The 14,185-nt window shown below is 38.0% G+C and overlaps 1 protein-coding gene across 6 annotated transcripts; it reads left to right on the forward strand.

Annotated features, from left to right (window-relative positions):
* On the forward strand, positions 9,822-14,021 carry LOC107645078. 6 transcript variants are annotated; one of them, XM_016349106.2, is made up of 10 exons: positions 9,822-10,184; positions 10,284-10,322; positions 10,394-10,517; positions 10,803-10,864; positions 11,389-11,456; positions 11,787-11,836; positions 12,184-12,253; positions 12,779-12,902; positions 13,161-13,277; positions 13,564-14,021. In XM_016349106.2, the coding sequence occupies exons 1-10, from the start codon at positions 9,954-9,956 to the stop codon at positions 13,660-13,662; spliced, it is 984 nt and encodes a 327-aa protein (XP_016204592.1). In that variant the 5' UTR covers positions 9,822-9,953; the 3' UTR covers positions 13,663-14,021. The 6 variants fall into 6 exon arrangements, 5 of the variants coding, with proteins under 5 accessions (XP_016204592.1, XP_016204591.1, XP_020959098.1 ...); XM_016349105.2 differs by lacking the exon at positions 13,564-14,021 and adding an exon at positions 13,423-13,479 and having other exon boundaries at positions 13,161-13,387; XR_002347701.1 differs by lacking the exons at positions 12,779-12,902; positions 13,564-14,021 and adding an exon at positions 13,423-13,479 and having other exon boundaries at positions 13,161-13,387.

A 14,185-nucleotide genomic window follows, 5' to 3' on the forward strand; every position in this document is an offset into this window, starting at 1 on the left:
TCTGGGTGAGGACGGCCTTAGGGGAGTATCCTCACTCAAAAACTTTAGATATCCGGTATTTAATTGTCGATTACTTTAGTCCTTATAATATTATCCTAGGAAGATCATCTCTAAATACTTTCAGAGCTATAGTCTCCACAATTCATTTGTGCGTCAAGTTTTTCTTGCAAGATAGAACCATAGCAACAGTATATTCACATAGAAAGGAAGCAAGACAATGTTACAATGCAGACCTTAAAATAAAACAAACGCCGATACCAAGGATAAATTTGGTCTACAATACCAACGATATACCAGATCTAGCCGAACTATCCTCGGACCAATCACGAGTAACGACCTATTCCAATAGATGACCTGAGTGAGGTAAGCATTTCTAACAGCAAAAATCAGGACACTAACATTGGTTCTGCTTTATCTGCAGGGTACGTGAAACAAATCACCAATTTACGCCAGGAAAATGCCGACCTGTTCGCTTGAACCCCTGCTAATATGTCGGGGATAGACCCAAAAGTCATATGTGGTACGCAATTTATAACCCACAAACTAACTGGCAAGTGCATCGGATCGTACCAAGTAGTACCACAACTGAATGAGGGTCGATCCCACGAGGATTGATGGACTAAGCAATAATGTTTAAGTGATTTACTTAGTTAGACAAACAGAAAAGAGTGTTTGGGTTTCAATTGCATTAAACAGTAAATTCAGAAAATCAGAAAGCAAGCAGTAAACGGGTTGTGAAATATATGGAGAAAACAATTAAAGCTTCAGAGATATTTATTTTCCGGATTAACTTTTCTTATTACCAACTATTTTAATCATGCAATATTCAATTCATGGCAAACTATATGTGACTAAACCCTAATTCCTTAGACCTTTTTAGTCTCCTCTAACCTTCATCAACTGCCAATTTCTTGATCACTTGATTCCAATTAGAGGGTTAAGTTCAAAACTAGTTTATGTGTCACAGAAACCCTAATTATCCAAATATAAGAGGATTATATGTCATGTATCCCGTTAAGTCCAGATAATTAGAAATTTAGGAGAATTTATTTTCAAGCTGTTGTTCAAGCAAAGAGCTTTTTCAAGTTTTACAAGAACTCAATTAGAACAAGGGTCATACTTCCGTTCCACCCAGATTCATAAGATAATTAACGAAAACAATTATTGAAATTGAAATCAATACATGAATTAAAATAAAAAATTAATAGTATTAATTCATAAAATAAACAGAACTCCTAACCTTAACAGTGGAGGTTTAGTTACTCATGCATGGTTCAGAGAGAAAATAAGGATTCTGAAAAAACTGTAAATTGCTGAATGAGGTATAAGAAAAGAGATGAGATCAGAGATTAGAAGAGCCCGAAGGGCTGATTCTTTTCCCTTTTATATCTAATCTTAATTTTAATGTAAAATATATTTTCTAAAACTAAATAATATCTTTTCCTATTTGTAATTAAAATAAAGTTTTAATCAAAATAAAATAGGATATTCGTGCATCTTCAATTGAGACGTGGGGACCATTGTGAATCATTAGTGTGGCACCTAACTTGGAGGACTTGGTGCCTAACTTGGAGGAGGCAGCAAGGATTGGACACGACTTGCCTGACCTGGCGCCTAACTTGGTGGATTGTGGCGCCTAACTTGGTGTGAAGTCCCAATCTGGTGCTTAACTTGGATTCCCTGGTGCCTAACTTCATGTTGAGGCATACACCTGGCACCTAACTTCACCCCTCCCAATTGTAATATGATTTTATGGCTTGGTGTGGCGCCTAACTTGAGATCATGGCGCCTAACCTGGAAAATTCCAAGTTAGGCACCACCTTGGCCGTACAGAATGAAGAAAAAGGGCATACTATTATATATCATTGGAAAGCTCTGAAAGTTAGCTTTCCAATGCGAATGGAATCACGTTGATTAGATTTCTATAGCTCAAGTTATGTTTGTTAGAGTGTAGGGAGGTCAGGGTTGACAGCATCATCCACTTTCTGCCTCTTCTTCTATAAAACTCCGTCAAATCCATCCGAATGCTATTTGAAATAAACAGAATTGCACACAACTTAAAGTAGCATCCATAGTGGCTAAAAGATATTTAAATCTTGATTAAACTAAAAAATTTGACTGCAAATTCACTAGGAAAAGATAGAGAAGATGCTCACGCATCAATATGCCACAAACTCGCTTTGGATCCTAAAGCTCGTCTAGTAAAGCAGAAGAGACATTTTGGACAGGAAAAGGTAGATGCAGCCATCAAAGAAACACAAAAGCTATTAAGTGCGGGTTTCTTTCGGGAAATCCACTTCACATCCTGGTTAGCAAATGGGTGATGGTAAAAAACAATTCGGAAAAATGGCGAATGTGTGTAGACTTCACCGACCTAAACAAGGCCTTCCCAAAAGACTCTTATCCGTTGTCGTGCATTGACAAGCTTGTCGAAAATACTTCTGGTTACAAAATATTAAGCTTTATGGATGCATATTCGGGCTATAACCAGATACTCATGCACTCTTCAGATGTGGACAAACGGCAATTATAACCGAGCATGGGAATTTCTGTTACAAAGTCGTGCCTTTCGGCCTCAAAACACATGCGCTACCTACCAACATTTGATGGACAAGGTTTTTTAGAACCAGATCAGAAAGAATATGGAAGTGTGCGTAGACGATATGGTCGTCAAATCTGAGACCGAAGAAAGTCACCTGTCCGATCTCAAGGAGGTATTCGAGCAACTAAGAAAGTACAATATGCACTTAAATCCTGAAAAATGCGCTTTCGGGGTACAAGGGGGAAAGTTCCTAGGATTCATGTTAACCTACAGAGGATTTGAAGCAAACCCTGACAAACGCAATGCGGTCATACAGATGAAGTCACCAACAATGATCAAAGAGGTACAGCAATTGACAGGAAGACTGGTGGGCTTGTTAAGATTCCTACCAACGATGGCAGCAAGATCAACCCATTTCTTCAACACATTACGGAAGTCAAACAAATTTGAATGGTCGGATAAGTGCGAGACAGCCTTCACCAAGTTCAAGCAAATCCTATCATCACCTCCGATATTGAGAAAACCAACACATGGTAACCCACTATATGTATACCTTTCAGTTTCTGCTAACTCAATTTCATCTGTTCTTGTGACAGAAGCAGGTCGGGAGTAGCACCCAGTCTACTTTATCAGTAAAATTTTACAAAACGTAGAAACTCGATACCCAACCATTGAAAAACTAGCCTATGCTCAGGTGGTTACAGCACGACGCCTATGGCACTACTTTCAAAGCTACAAGGTCGTAGTACGAACCAATCAACCGCTGCGGCAAGTGTTAACACGACCTGATCTTGCAGGAAGATTAACAAAATGGTCCATCGAGTTATCCGAAATCAATATCAACTACCAAGCTCGGGGATCACTAAAATCACAGGTACTAGCCGATTTCATTGTAAGATTCACCTCAACAGGGTAAATTTATCCAAAATGGGAGCTATATGTGGATAGTGCTTCTAACAAAGACGGTAGGGGAGCAGGAATTGTTCTCAAAGACAAAGAGGGAGTCTCTACCGAGCAATCAATAAAGTTCATGTTCCCAGTAAGCAATAACCAATCCGAGTATGAAGTGCTTCTGGCTGGCCTACGACTAGCCAAAGAGAGTGGAATTCAACATATTAAAGTCTATTGTGACTCCCTCCTCGTCGTTCAACAGGTAAATGGCATTTTCCAGGTACGCGAGCCTTTATTAGAACAATATTTAACACAAGTACAACATTTAATCCAGGGATTTCAAAATTTTCAAATCACACATGTTCATAGAAATGAAAACAATAGGGCTGATATATTATCCAAGTTAGCTACTTCAAGAAAAATAAATACATCATCTGAATTGTCACAAATAACCCTAGAACGACCTAGTATAGGCAACAACCGTGTTCTAAGTTTATCACAGGTAGAAGACTAGAGAGCTCAATATGTTAATTTTCTGAAAAATGGAACAATACCAACAACGGAGAATAATCCAAAGGTCTTCAAGAAAAAAGTAAGCTATTTCACCATCATTGGAAACGACCTTTATAGACGGGGGTTTTCCCGGCCTCTACTCAAATGCTTGGGGGACGAAGACGCAGCCTTAGCAATGTTAGAAGCACGCAAAGGCATTTGTGGAATACACATAGGTGGCCGAAGCCTTGTAGCAAAGTTACTAAGAGCAGGATGTTATTGACCCTCACTAAAGAAAGATTGCATGAACAAAGTCCAACGATGTAACAACTGCCAAAAGTGTGCACCAATAATTCACAACCCAGCCGAGACATTGCACACATCGGATATCGGATGGCCATTCCACAAATGGGGGATGGACATCCTCGGTCCTTTTTCAATATCACAAGGCCAGGTAAAATTCCTACTTGTGGCAATTGACTATTTTACAAAGTGGATAGAGGCTCAACCACTCGCCAAAATAACATCGAACAAGGTACAAAGTTTCATTTAGAAATTTATTATATGCTGATATGGATTACCTATGGACATTGTTACTGACAACGGTGGGTAGTTTACTGATAAAAAAATAGCATCTTTTTTACAAACCTTGAACATAAAACATCATTTTTCATCAGTCGAGTACCCACAGACTAACGGGCTCGCCGAGGTAGCTAATAAGATCATTTGGCAGGCACTAAGGAAAAAGTTAACTCTAGCCAAAGGACAGTGGGCCGAGTTAATACCAGAGATACTTTGGGGATAGAACACCACCCCACAAAGCTCGACCAAGAAAACGCCTTTCAAATTGGTGTTTGGATCCGATGCCATGATCCTGATAGAAATAGCCCAAGGATCAATCAGAACCAATCATTTTGATGAGAGGCGAATGACCGAATGAGAAAAGCCGAGGTGGATACAATAGAAGAAGTATGACAAGATGCAAGGATACGTCAAGAAGTGATGCAGCTCATGGTTCAACGCAAGTACAACAAGAAGGTCAAATTGCAGCCACTCCACCAAGGAGATCTCGTCCTCAGACAACTTGAAGACGTCCGAAAACCCTCGGGACAAGGCAAGCTCGCTGCAAATTGGGAAGGTCCTTTCCGAATTTCACAGGTTCATGGCCGAAGAGCGTACTCCCTACAAACTCTGGAAGGGGGTTGACTTACCAAGTACATGGAATATTTCGTCACTACGCTTGTACTTAGGGGTGGCAAGTGGGGAAGCTCGCCCCGCCCCGCCTAGTGAGGCGGTTCTAAAATCCCACCCCATCCCGCCTAACTGCAGGCTGCCGGGCTAAGCCCACCAAATCTCTTCTTTTTTTACTATTAATTATTAAATAATATATATAATTTTATAATCATTTTAATAAATTTATAATTTCTAAAAGCATAAAAAATTATAATTTTTATATTCACAAATATTAAAGTCTTTGTATTTATAAATATCTAATAAACATAATTATACACCAGGTTTTCATCCAAAACATAATTATAAATATTGTCTCCAAAGTAAAATAAACATAATTCAAAATATTTAATTTCATCTTCATTCTCTTGTAAGTTGGGTTGGGGGAAGTTGGGTTTTGGCAAAAAATTGCAAAAATACCCCCTTGCAAAAAAAATAATAATAAGCCCGACGGGGAAGCCCGCCCCGCAAAGCCCGCAGTTTAAGCGGTGCAAGTTAGGCGGACTTTTGCTATTTGGCGGTCCCAATTTTCCAGCCCGGCCCGCTTTTTTGGCGGGTTACGCAAGCTGGGCCGGCGGGTTTAGGCCCGTTTGCCACCCCTACCTATACCACACTTAAACATTTGTATCCATTTGAAGGTCGGGAGGTACTCTTTTTCCTACCACCGAGGTTTTTTGCAAAAAAGGGTTTTACTCGGGGAGGTTTTAACGAGGCCGACCACTTCAAATCTATCAAGCATTATTCAGTTTATCAATTTATACATTTCATCTGAACAAATATTCTGTCTACCATACAGTAGAAATGCAACCAAAATAGCAACAAAACACGATGCAATGACATACAAGGTCATAGTCATTTTTTACAAAAAGAGTTCAGATAAATAGAACAAAAGTCTAATCGTCAAACCTAGACAAAATACAAACTAAAGTCGAAATTCATTTATCAACTGCATCTGCAGTCTCATCCTGGACCTCCCCCTCAGGTTCATCATCAACCAATTGGCCATTCACAACCATTTTGATGACATCAAAGTGACTGACATTGAGATCAGGAGCAAACACACCAACTTGACTTATAGCACAGTCAAACCCTGCAACAAACAATTCCAAACCCTCTTCTTCAAGTTCTCGGATCCGAGATGCCGACTTGCCTTTCTCCACATCGGCTTCCTTCAGGTGTCCTTGAAGTGATCAGATCTGGTCTTGCAAAGTACCAACTTCGTTCTCCATATCCTTCATCCTTTTAGTCAAGTCGATGATTACCTCATCCCTCTCAGCAATTGATTTTGCAAGTTTTTTAACCTTATCTGTTTCTTTCCTTTCTTCAACCCCCAGTATCTCGGTGCTGCAACCAACACAGAGTAACCTGGAAGCCATAACCTACAAACAATGCAAGTTTAATTTGTAAACTAAAACAGGAAAGAAAGACAAGCAAAGGTGGAACTTACTGCATATATTTTCCAATGGTTTCTTTACCAACATTCCTCAGCAGTGGGACATCTTGGGAGTTCTGCGTGACCCTGTCTTCCAAGGCAGCAAAGGAAAACCGATCACTCCAAACAGATTCAGCACTACTACGAGGCATAAACCCATGCAAACACATCTGTTTCTTTACCCCACTTTTGACCCCAGAACTAAAAACCAAGTCAACACCAGATAGAACCTCGACCGAGCCTTCGGGTGCAGGGCTTTTTGTTTTTTCACCACGAGGATGAGCACTAGACTGAGTGACATCAGCATTGGTCTCCTTCACAACCTTACTCACCGAGACCTCTTTTCCCTCCTTTTTCTTCTCCAAAAATGACCTCATTTTCACCGAAGATAAGCTCGGAACTCTTCCTCCTACGACAAACAAAGTACAGTAGAAATATGACAAACCAAAACAAAACCATAGAAACTCTTATCTAGGGGTGTGCATGGGCCGGGTGAAACCGGGTTTGATGTGACCCAGACCCGGCCCGAAATATATACCGGGCCTATTTGTTAGACCCAAACCCGACCCTAGACCCGATGAAACTTATACACTTTCGGGCCACGATTATACCGGGTGAAAACCGGGCCGTTAACATTATATTACCTTGATACCTTCTTGTAAGTTAGCATGTAAAATTCACTTAGAAAAATATAATAAGAACTAACTCTTCTCTAAAATTAAAGTATAACCATAATCAATACTAATATTGCCTAATAACACCAAATATTTAAATCAATACAAATAACACAAGATTATGCATTAGTCTAAAGTCTTATGCATTTTAAACATAAAACATTAACTTATAGTCTTATATATAATGACTAATAACACAAAATATTAAGGTTTACAATACTTAAATTTCACATAATAATAGCTATCATCCATCACTAATAACACAAAATATTAATTGTGTATGATGACCGGGCCACCGGGCCGATTTCGGGTGACCCGAGCTATGGCCCGGACCCGACCCGAAATAATGACCGGGTCTACTTTTGAGACCCATACCCGGCCCTAGACCCGATGAAATCACAACAAATTAGCCCCTAAAGTGTTTGGGGCCGGGCCGGGTCTTCGGGCCGGACCGGGCCATGCACACCCCTACTCTTATCAATATATCATTTCAAAACATCATCAATACATAAAAGTTTCCCAGAAGAGAAACACTCAATAAAAAAGTCCAACAACTTGTCTTCCTCATCAGATCTACCTATCGCTTCCAGAATCTTCATAGGTTCAGGACACCAATACAAGGGAAAAGTTTCTCCTAACTCTGAATCCAAGAAGAACGGATATTCCGTCTCACAAGAACGGACCTTAACGAACATATCTTTGAAACTTTTAAATAACGATTTATATAACATAAAAATGGAGTGACCAGGAAAACTACTTAAATTTATCCAAAGGCCTTTACGGACCCATTTCTCTTGGAAAAGCGAAAAGAAAATATTCAATGTAGGGGCGGTCTCCAGGAAATGCATTACACATTCAAAAGCACGAATAAACGCCCAGGAATTCGGGTGCAACTGTGATGGAGCACAGTTGAGCTGTGTTAATATTGAACACTCAAAATCCAAAAAAGGAAGTTTCACACCCAATTCAGTAAACAAATAGGTATATACATAGAAATAAGTCCAAATCCCCTTTTTTCACAAACCCTATCCTCTGCATTATAGGGAAGCAACTCGATACGTATACCAAAGCCACCACGAACCCAGTTCACGGCATTAAAAATACATAAACTCTTCACACTTTGAAGAAGGGAAGCGCGACATTTAATGTTCGCATGCACCCATTTATACAGATCGTCCTTTACCTCCACTACTTTATCTTCTGGATTTTTCATGGTTAACAACTTAGCAGAAATACAGAGATGGAAAGAAATGAAAAAGTCTTACCTTTTGTCGCCATCCCCCTTGACTTAGTATGTGTCTCCAACACAAACAAACTGAAAAGTGTTCAAGTAAACATCAGTAAGGGAAAAACAAGCAAATAAACCCTGGCCATCAAATCAAGGAAACCGTTCGAATAACCAAAGAACATAGTGGTTATGATTACCTCGAACCAATACCCCACTAACATTTATTGCAAACGTGCCTTGCTGGTTCTTAAGGACAATAAATGCACAGTAATTACCAAACGAAAAAAGCAGCAGTTACTAACAAGTCGGCATCATATTGAGCTTGGGTGCTTGGATACAATAAAGCCAGGTATAACGTCGAATATTCAAACAAAAGCTCAACTTGCTTCTGACATTAGCAAGTCAAGTTTGGGTGCTGTGATCCGTGCCTAATAACTCAAACTGACGTTATACCTCAAATCAGCTAAGTCAAAGTCAGTTGCACCGAACAAGAAATATACGCGCTACCTCGACTCATATCCCAGGAAATCTCGGGATCTCAACAAACGCACTCGTTCAATTATAAATAAGATGTTGCGAGTGACCTAAGATAAGATAGATAACGATCACACACAAAACAAAGCTCAAAATCCATTGCTATTGCTATTTTTTTTATCACGAACTGACTTAAGCATCGAAGTCTTTTTTGCAATTTTTTCACATTGCTCGGACGAGGAAGGAGCTCGAGATGCAGCACATAGGAGAAAGACGCCATCAATGCTATTCTAGCTGTCGCCGACCTATACCTCGGAACCCAATTCCAGACCGGAACATTTGGCACCACCGTGGGGCCAAGTTTATTCTAAATTAACCCCACCTGCACTTTATCTTAATATTTTTTGCAGGACCATGGTTGATGACACCGTACCTCGGACTCTTCCTCCCACTCATGATGAATTGGTAGCCATGAATGCTACCCTCCTCGCTGAGGTTAAAATGATGTTCGAGCTCCTAGAGTCAACCCACAACGGAAAGTCTAATGCCAAGGACCCTAAGAACACGACTTCAAATGTCACACGATCTCAGGAATCAAGTTCCCAGGAGATCACCCCGCAAATTGAATATGTTATAAGTATAATTGTAAACATAATAATAAAATAATAATATTATAACACATTGTGCGGTTTGGATTGGATCGGTTGTGAAAAGTAGATCCAAAATCCGATCCGATCCAACGGTTTACAAAAAATAAGATCCAATCAAATTCGAATTAGTGTGGTTTTAATCGATTTTCGGTTTGGATTGGATTGGATGAACAATTTAATTTAGATCGGTTTAGATTTGAACACCCTAGTTGCCACCCTTAGGGATAACACAATTCCAAACCAACTGGATAATAATTGAAATAAGAATGAGAACTTGATCCATCAAGTGCACACGAGACGACAACACAGATTCACAGATACGTAAGGGTGTGGCCAAATCATGTCGTTGTGGTGCTCCCCCTCCAACTTTCTTCCCCGTTCTTCATCTTCTCCCAATTGCATTGGCTTAGCAACTCCAATTCTCTTCTCCTCAGACTTCAAACCTCTCCAAGTTCCCTCCCCTTCCCAGAGATTCAGAGTTGCAGCTAAATCAAACTCGGGCACGGAGCCGTCTCCCCCCACAAACACAAGCTTTCTCGCTTTTCTATGTCCTCTGCTCAAGCTTTTCTCTGTAACTTCACTCCACTCACTCCGATAATACCCTTATCCTTATGCTTTGTTCCTTCAATGACATGTTGTAATGTTGTTGCTGTCTCTTACACATTCACAGGGAGGAGATCCTTCTAAACAACGCAATTTCACTTTCGAGGTCAACAATCCCACTTCTTCCTCCCTATTTCATTTTCACGTCCAAAATTTAATTCATATGTCGAATGGCAGGTGGCAACATCTTCCTTGGCTACCCTCTCAAGATTTCCATGGGGAACAAAATCCAAACGTCACACTTCACTCAACACTCCCATCACCTCAAATCTTCCTGTTAATCTGCAGCTTTTTGAATTTGGTATGCTTCTTCCACTTTAGCTACATGTTTTCCAGCAATCCTCACATGCTATTGCTAATAATTTCATTTACTTATACTGCACAACGTTCTACAAGATATTGATTTATTTCTTTTGAGAACATTATATTATTGCTAAGCCCCGCTCTTGGTCTCACACTCTCACTCAATGTTAATATTTACTGTACCAGTTCTCATCCGAACCCTTGTGATTGTTGTGAATTTATCATTAAAGTTTGTACTTGTCCAATATTAAATCTTGAAAGCTGAAACATTGTTTGTCAACAGAGGCATGCCCCTTTTGTAGAAGGGTACGGGAGGCCTTGACTGAACTAGATCTTTCTGTGGAGGTTAGCTTCAGATACATCATATGGTCACATACAGCTTCCTTTCTTTTTTTCTATGCACATAGTCACATACACTTACCAGTTACGACCCTGTTTATTAACGGGCCTTGTTGCCTTAGTGCCTTGCGTATTCGTTTTCATTAGTTTATGAAGAAAAAGTAAAATCGGTGAAAATAATAAAAATTTATATTTTGTTATTAATTTATCTTTCACAAAATCCTAGAATTAGAAAACATTGAAATATGAAAACAAACTCTTGACTTTGTTTTCATTAAAAGGAATTGCATGAATATAAACATGACCGGCACTCATTTAATTGATTATTGATTTTTTTTTTGTCAAACAGAGTAACTGATTAGAGCAAAACAGAACGATTTGATACTTCCTTTTTGTATGAGAACTTAATTACAGTCAATGAATTAAAATATTTTTAGTTGAGAGTTGTGACATGACGAAATTGATTTAAGTTCACTTTTATCAATCAGTTCGGCTAATATTAACCCTTTTGGTGATATCAATTCAAATAGGTTTATCCTTGTCCTAAGGGTTCTGTAAGACACAGAGAGGTGGTAAGAAGAACTGGTGGCAAAGAGCAGTATGTGATTCCCCGTGTCATATCATTTCTTATTGGTTGATGATTTTATTGCAGTATAGCTGAATATCGATAATCTAAAAGCAACTTTCAGAGTATACCATATGTCTATTAATTTTTAAGTATATGCCCTTTCTTTTTTTCTTTTTCCTTTTTTTAAAAAAAAGAAAAAGAAAAAACTTGTTCCAGATGTTCATTTTGATTTCTTTTTAAAAATCTTTTGTTGCGTGCATTTCACAACATATTTAATGCAAGTGTAATAGTTTGATGCTCTTCTTTTCTTTTCAAATATCATATTTATTTTGAATTTGCTTCTGTGACATTCTTTTGTAGGTTTCCTTTCCTCATTGATCAAAATTGTGGTGTTTCTATGTATGAAAGTGGTACGTGAGGAAGCTCTATCTCTCTTCTTTCTCCAAGTAGTTGCTGCTTATCTGTATAGTCGCAGTGTCATAAATCACCAACATTTGCGGTTCCTTTAACTGGTTTGAGGAGACCATGTTAACAACTTATTTTTCATCTCCAGATTTCTTGCATGAAGTTTCACTTTTTTTTTTCTTAGTTGTATTAGTAAATCATATTAACTAATTCAATCCATTGAGTGTTGTATACAGATTTGTGTTAATAGATTTGCTAGGTTACTAAATGCAAGTATGCAACGTAGCCTTTAACTCGACCTGATTCTGCATGGCTTCTTCCCTTTTATTTAATTCTTCGTGTCTTGTTGTAGGTGATATCGTGAAATACTTGTTTGAGCGATATGGAGAAGGTAGAAGTCCATCATTGGGTTTACTGGAGAGGTATCTGATACAATTCTTGTTTTGGATGTCATTAATTAGATCTATTAATTTCAAACCATCGTTGTTATCGATTTACAGTAGACTAGAATATCTTAATTTAATATGCACATGAACGAGTTAAGGTAGTCCCTGAGCAGTGTTTTCCCAGCTAAGGAATACTTACATAAACAGTGTCTTCCAATCTTGGGCAAATCACAAAGCAACCGTGTAATGATTGTAAGTCTTAAATCTTAATACAAAGAGTTAAAGAGATGTCAACATTTACAAGACTAATTGTACCAGTCGTTGCTCCATGGTTTTGATGAGGATAAAATTAAAGTTGGCTTTTATTTTTTCCCTTAATAGAAATTGTTTGGGTGAATTTTTAAAAAAAAAATCTTATTTTTATTTTTCTAGTATTTTTATTTTTATTACTAGAAATTTATCAAACGCTAAAAAATAAAAAAAAATACTTTCATTAAAATTTTTTTTTTTATCAATTTAATTTAACTGTACCCGAATAAACGGTAAGTTACTCTTGTCCAGCACTATTTTTACTGGATGGATGCCAACAATACTTCGAGCAGGTAGGGGAATGACCCTTTGGGAACGTTCCAGGCTTGACATTCCTCCAGGGAAGTTGGAGCTCTTCTCATACGAAAATAATCCAGTAAGATAATAATTTTCTATCTCTAGTTTGTGGAGGAAATGCAAATGCAGACACTCAAACTTGTTTTTTAGTTTCCACTTGGCCTAGACTGTGGTATGGAAAGAGAGCTAGTGTTGTTTGACCGTAGTTTCCTTTGTTTAAATTCAACTATGATGGACAGAACAAATCCACATAATTGTGTTGAAGTTATGGCCTGTTATTATTTTGTATTCTTGTTTTTCTTCTCAAACTAAACAGATGTAAAATTGCACCCTACAGTATGCACGAATTGTTCGTGAGGCATTGTGTGAATTGGAACTTCCTTACACTCTACAAAATGTTGGAGAAGGATCTCGTCAGATTAAGTTACTTTTGGATGCTTCCGGATCTAAAGAGGTCAGATTTAGATCAACAAAATTGCTTACCAGTTTAACTGAAATTAGATCCGTATGCTTCCAGATACGTTGGTTGTTTGTTCAAAATTGGAAATTGAAGTTTTACAGTGGGTTTGCTGCCCTATAGGGCTATACCATTAGCGTGGACGACCTTAAGCAAGTAGGTGGTTATGTCCAATAATGAAAATATATATATATATTGACAACAGAACACAAAATGGTAAGAAGGAAGATTGCAAAAGATTTTTAATTTCTCTCTACTCAAATATGAAAATTGTCTTTTACAGGTTCCTTACATGATTGATCACAATACTGGATTTCAATCTGGGGACTATAAGATGATCCTATCTTATTTGTTTGAAACCTATTCCACAGCTATTGTATGATTTCCACTCTCTGTAGCCGAAGAATTTCGTGCTTTGGATTGGAATCACTATTCACCAACAAGCCTGTGCAGAGGTCCAGGGTATTATAGGCTAGAGAGGATTGTATAAAGTAGAATAGGACTAATTAAGTAATTATAAGTCGACTGAATCTCTTGAGTCTTGATTTTATTTAGAATAAAAAGTGATATGGAGTAGCTTTTTTCATTAAGGAGTAGAGGATGTATCCTGGTCATTTTTAGAGTTAGTTGAACATATAGGTTTGATTTCGGATTTGTGCTACCCTATTGGTTAGTATCAAAATGTCATATGACTTTTGTTTTAATCTTCACCATTCATGAAAAATAGCCCTATTTGATCTTCTCACTCTTCTAATATAAGAAAATTAATAATTTCTTTCATTTAAAGCCTTCTTTTAGCATTCTTCATTTTTTATTTTGTTGTTTACAGTTTTAAAGTTTTTAATCAAATGTGTATAATAATAATAATATAAAAAACAATAAAGTTTTTACTATCATATATTATT

The sequence above is a fragment of the Arachis ipaensis genome, chromosome B05 (assembly GCF_000816755.2).
Source record: "Arachis ipaensis cultivar K30076 chromosome B05, Araip1.1, whole genome shotgun sequence".
In the NCBI taxonomy this organism is placed as follows: Eukaryota; Viridiplantae; Streptophyta; class Magnoliopsida; order Fabales; family Fabaceae; genus Arachis; species Arachis ipaensis.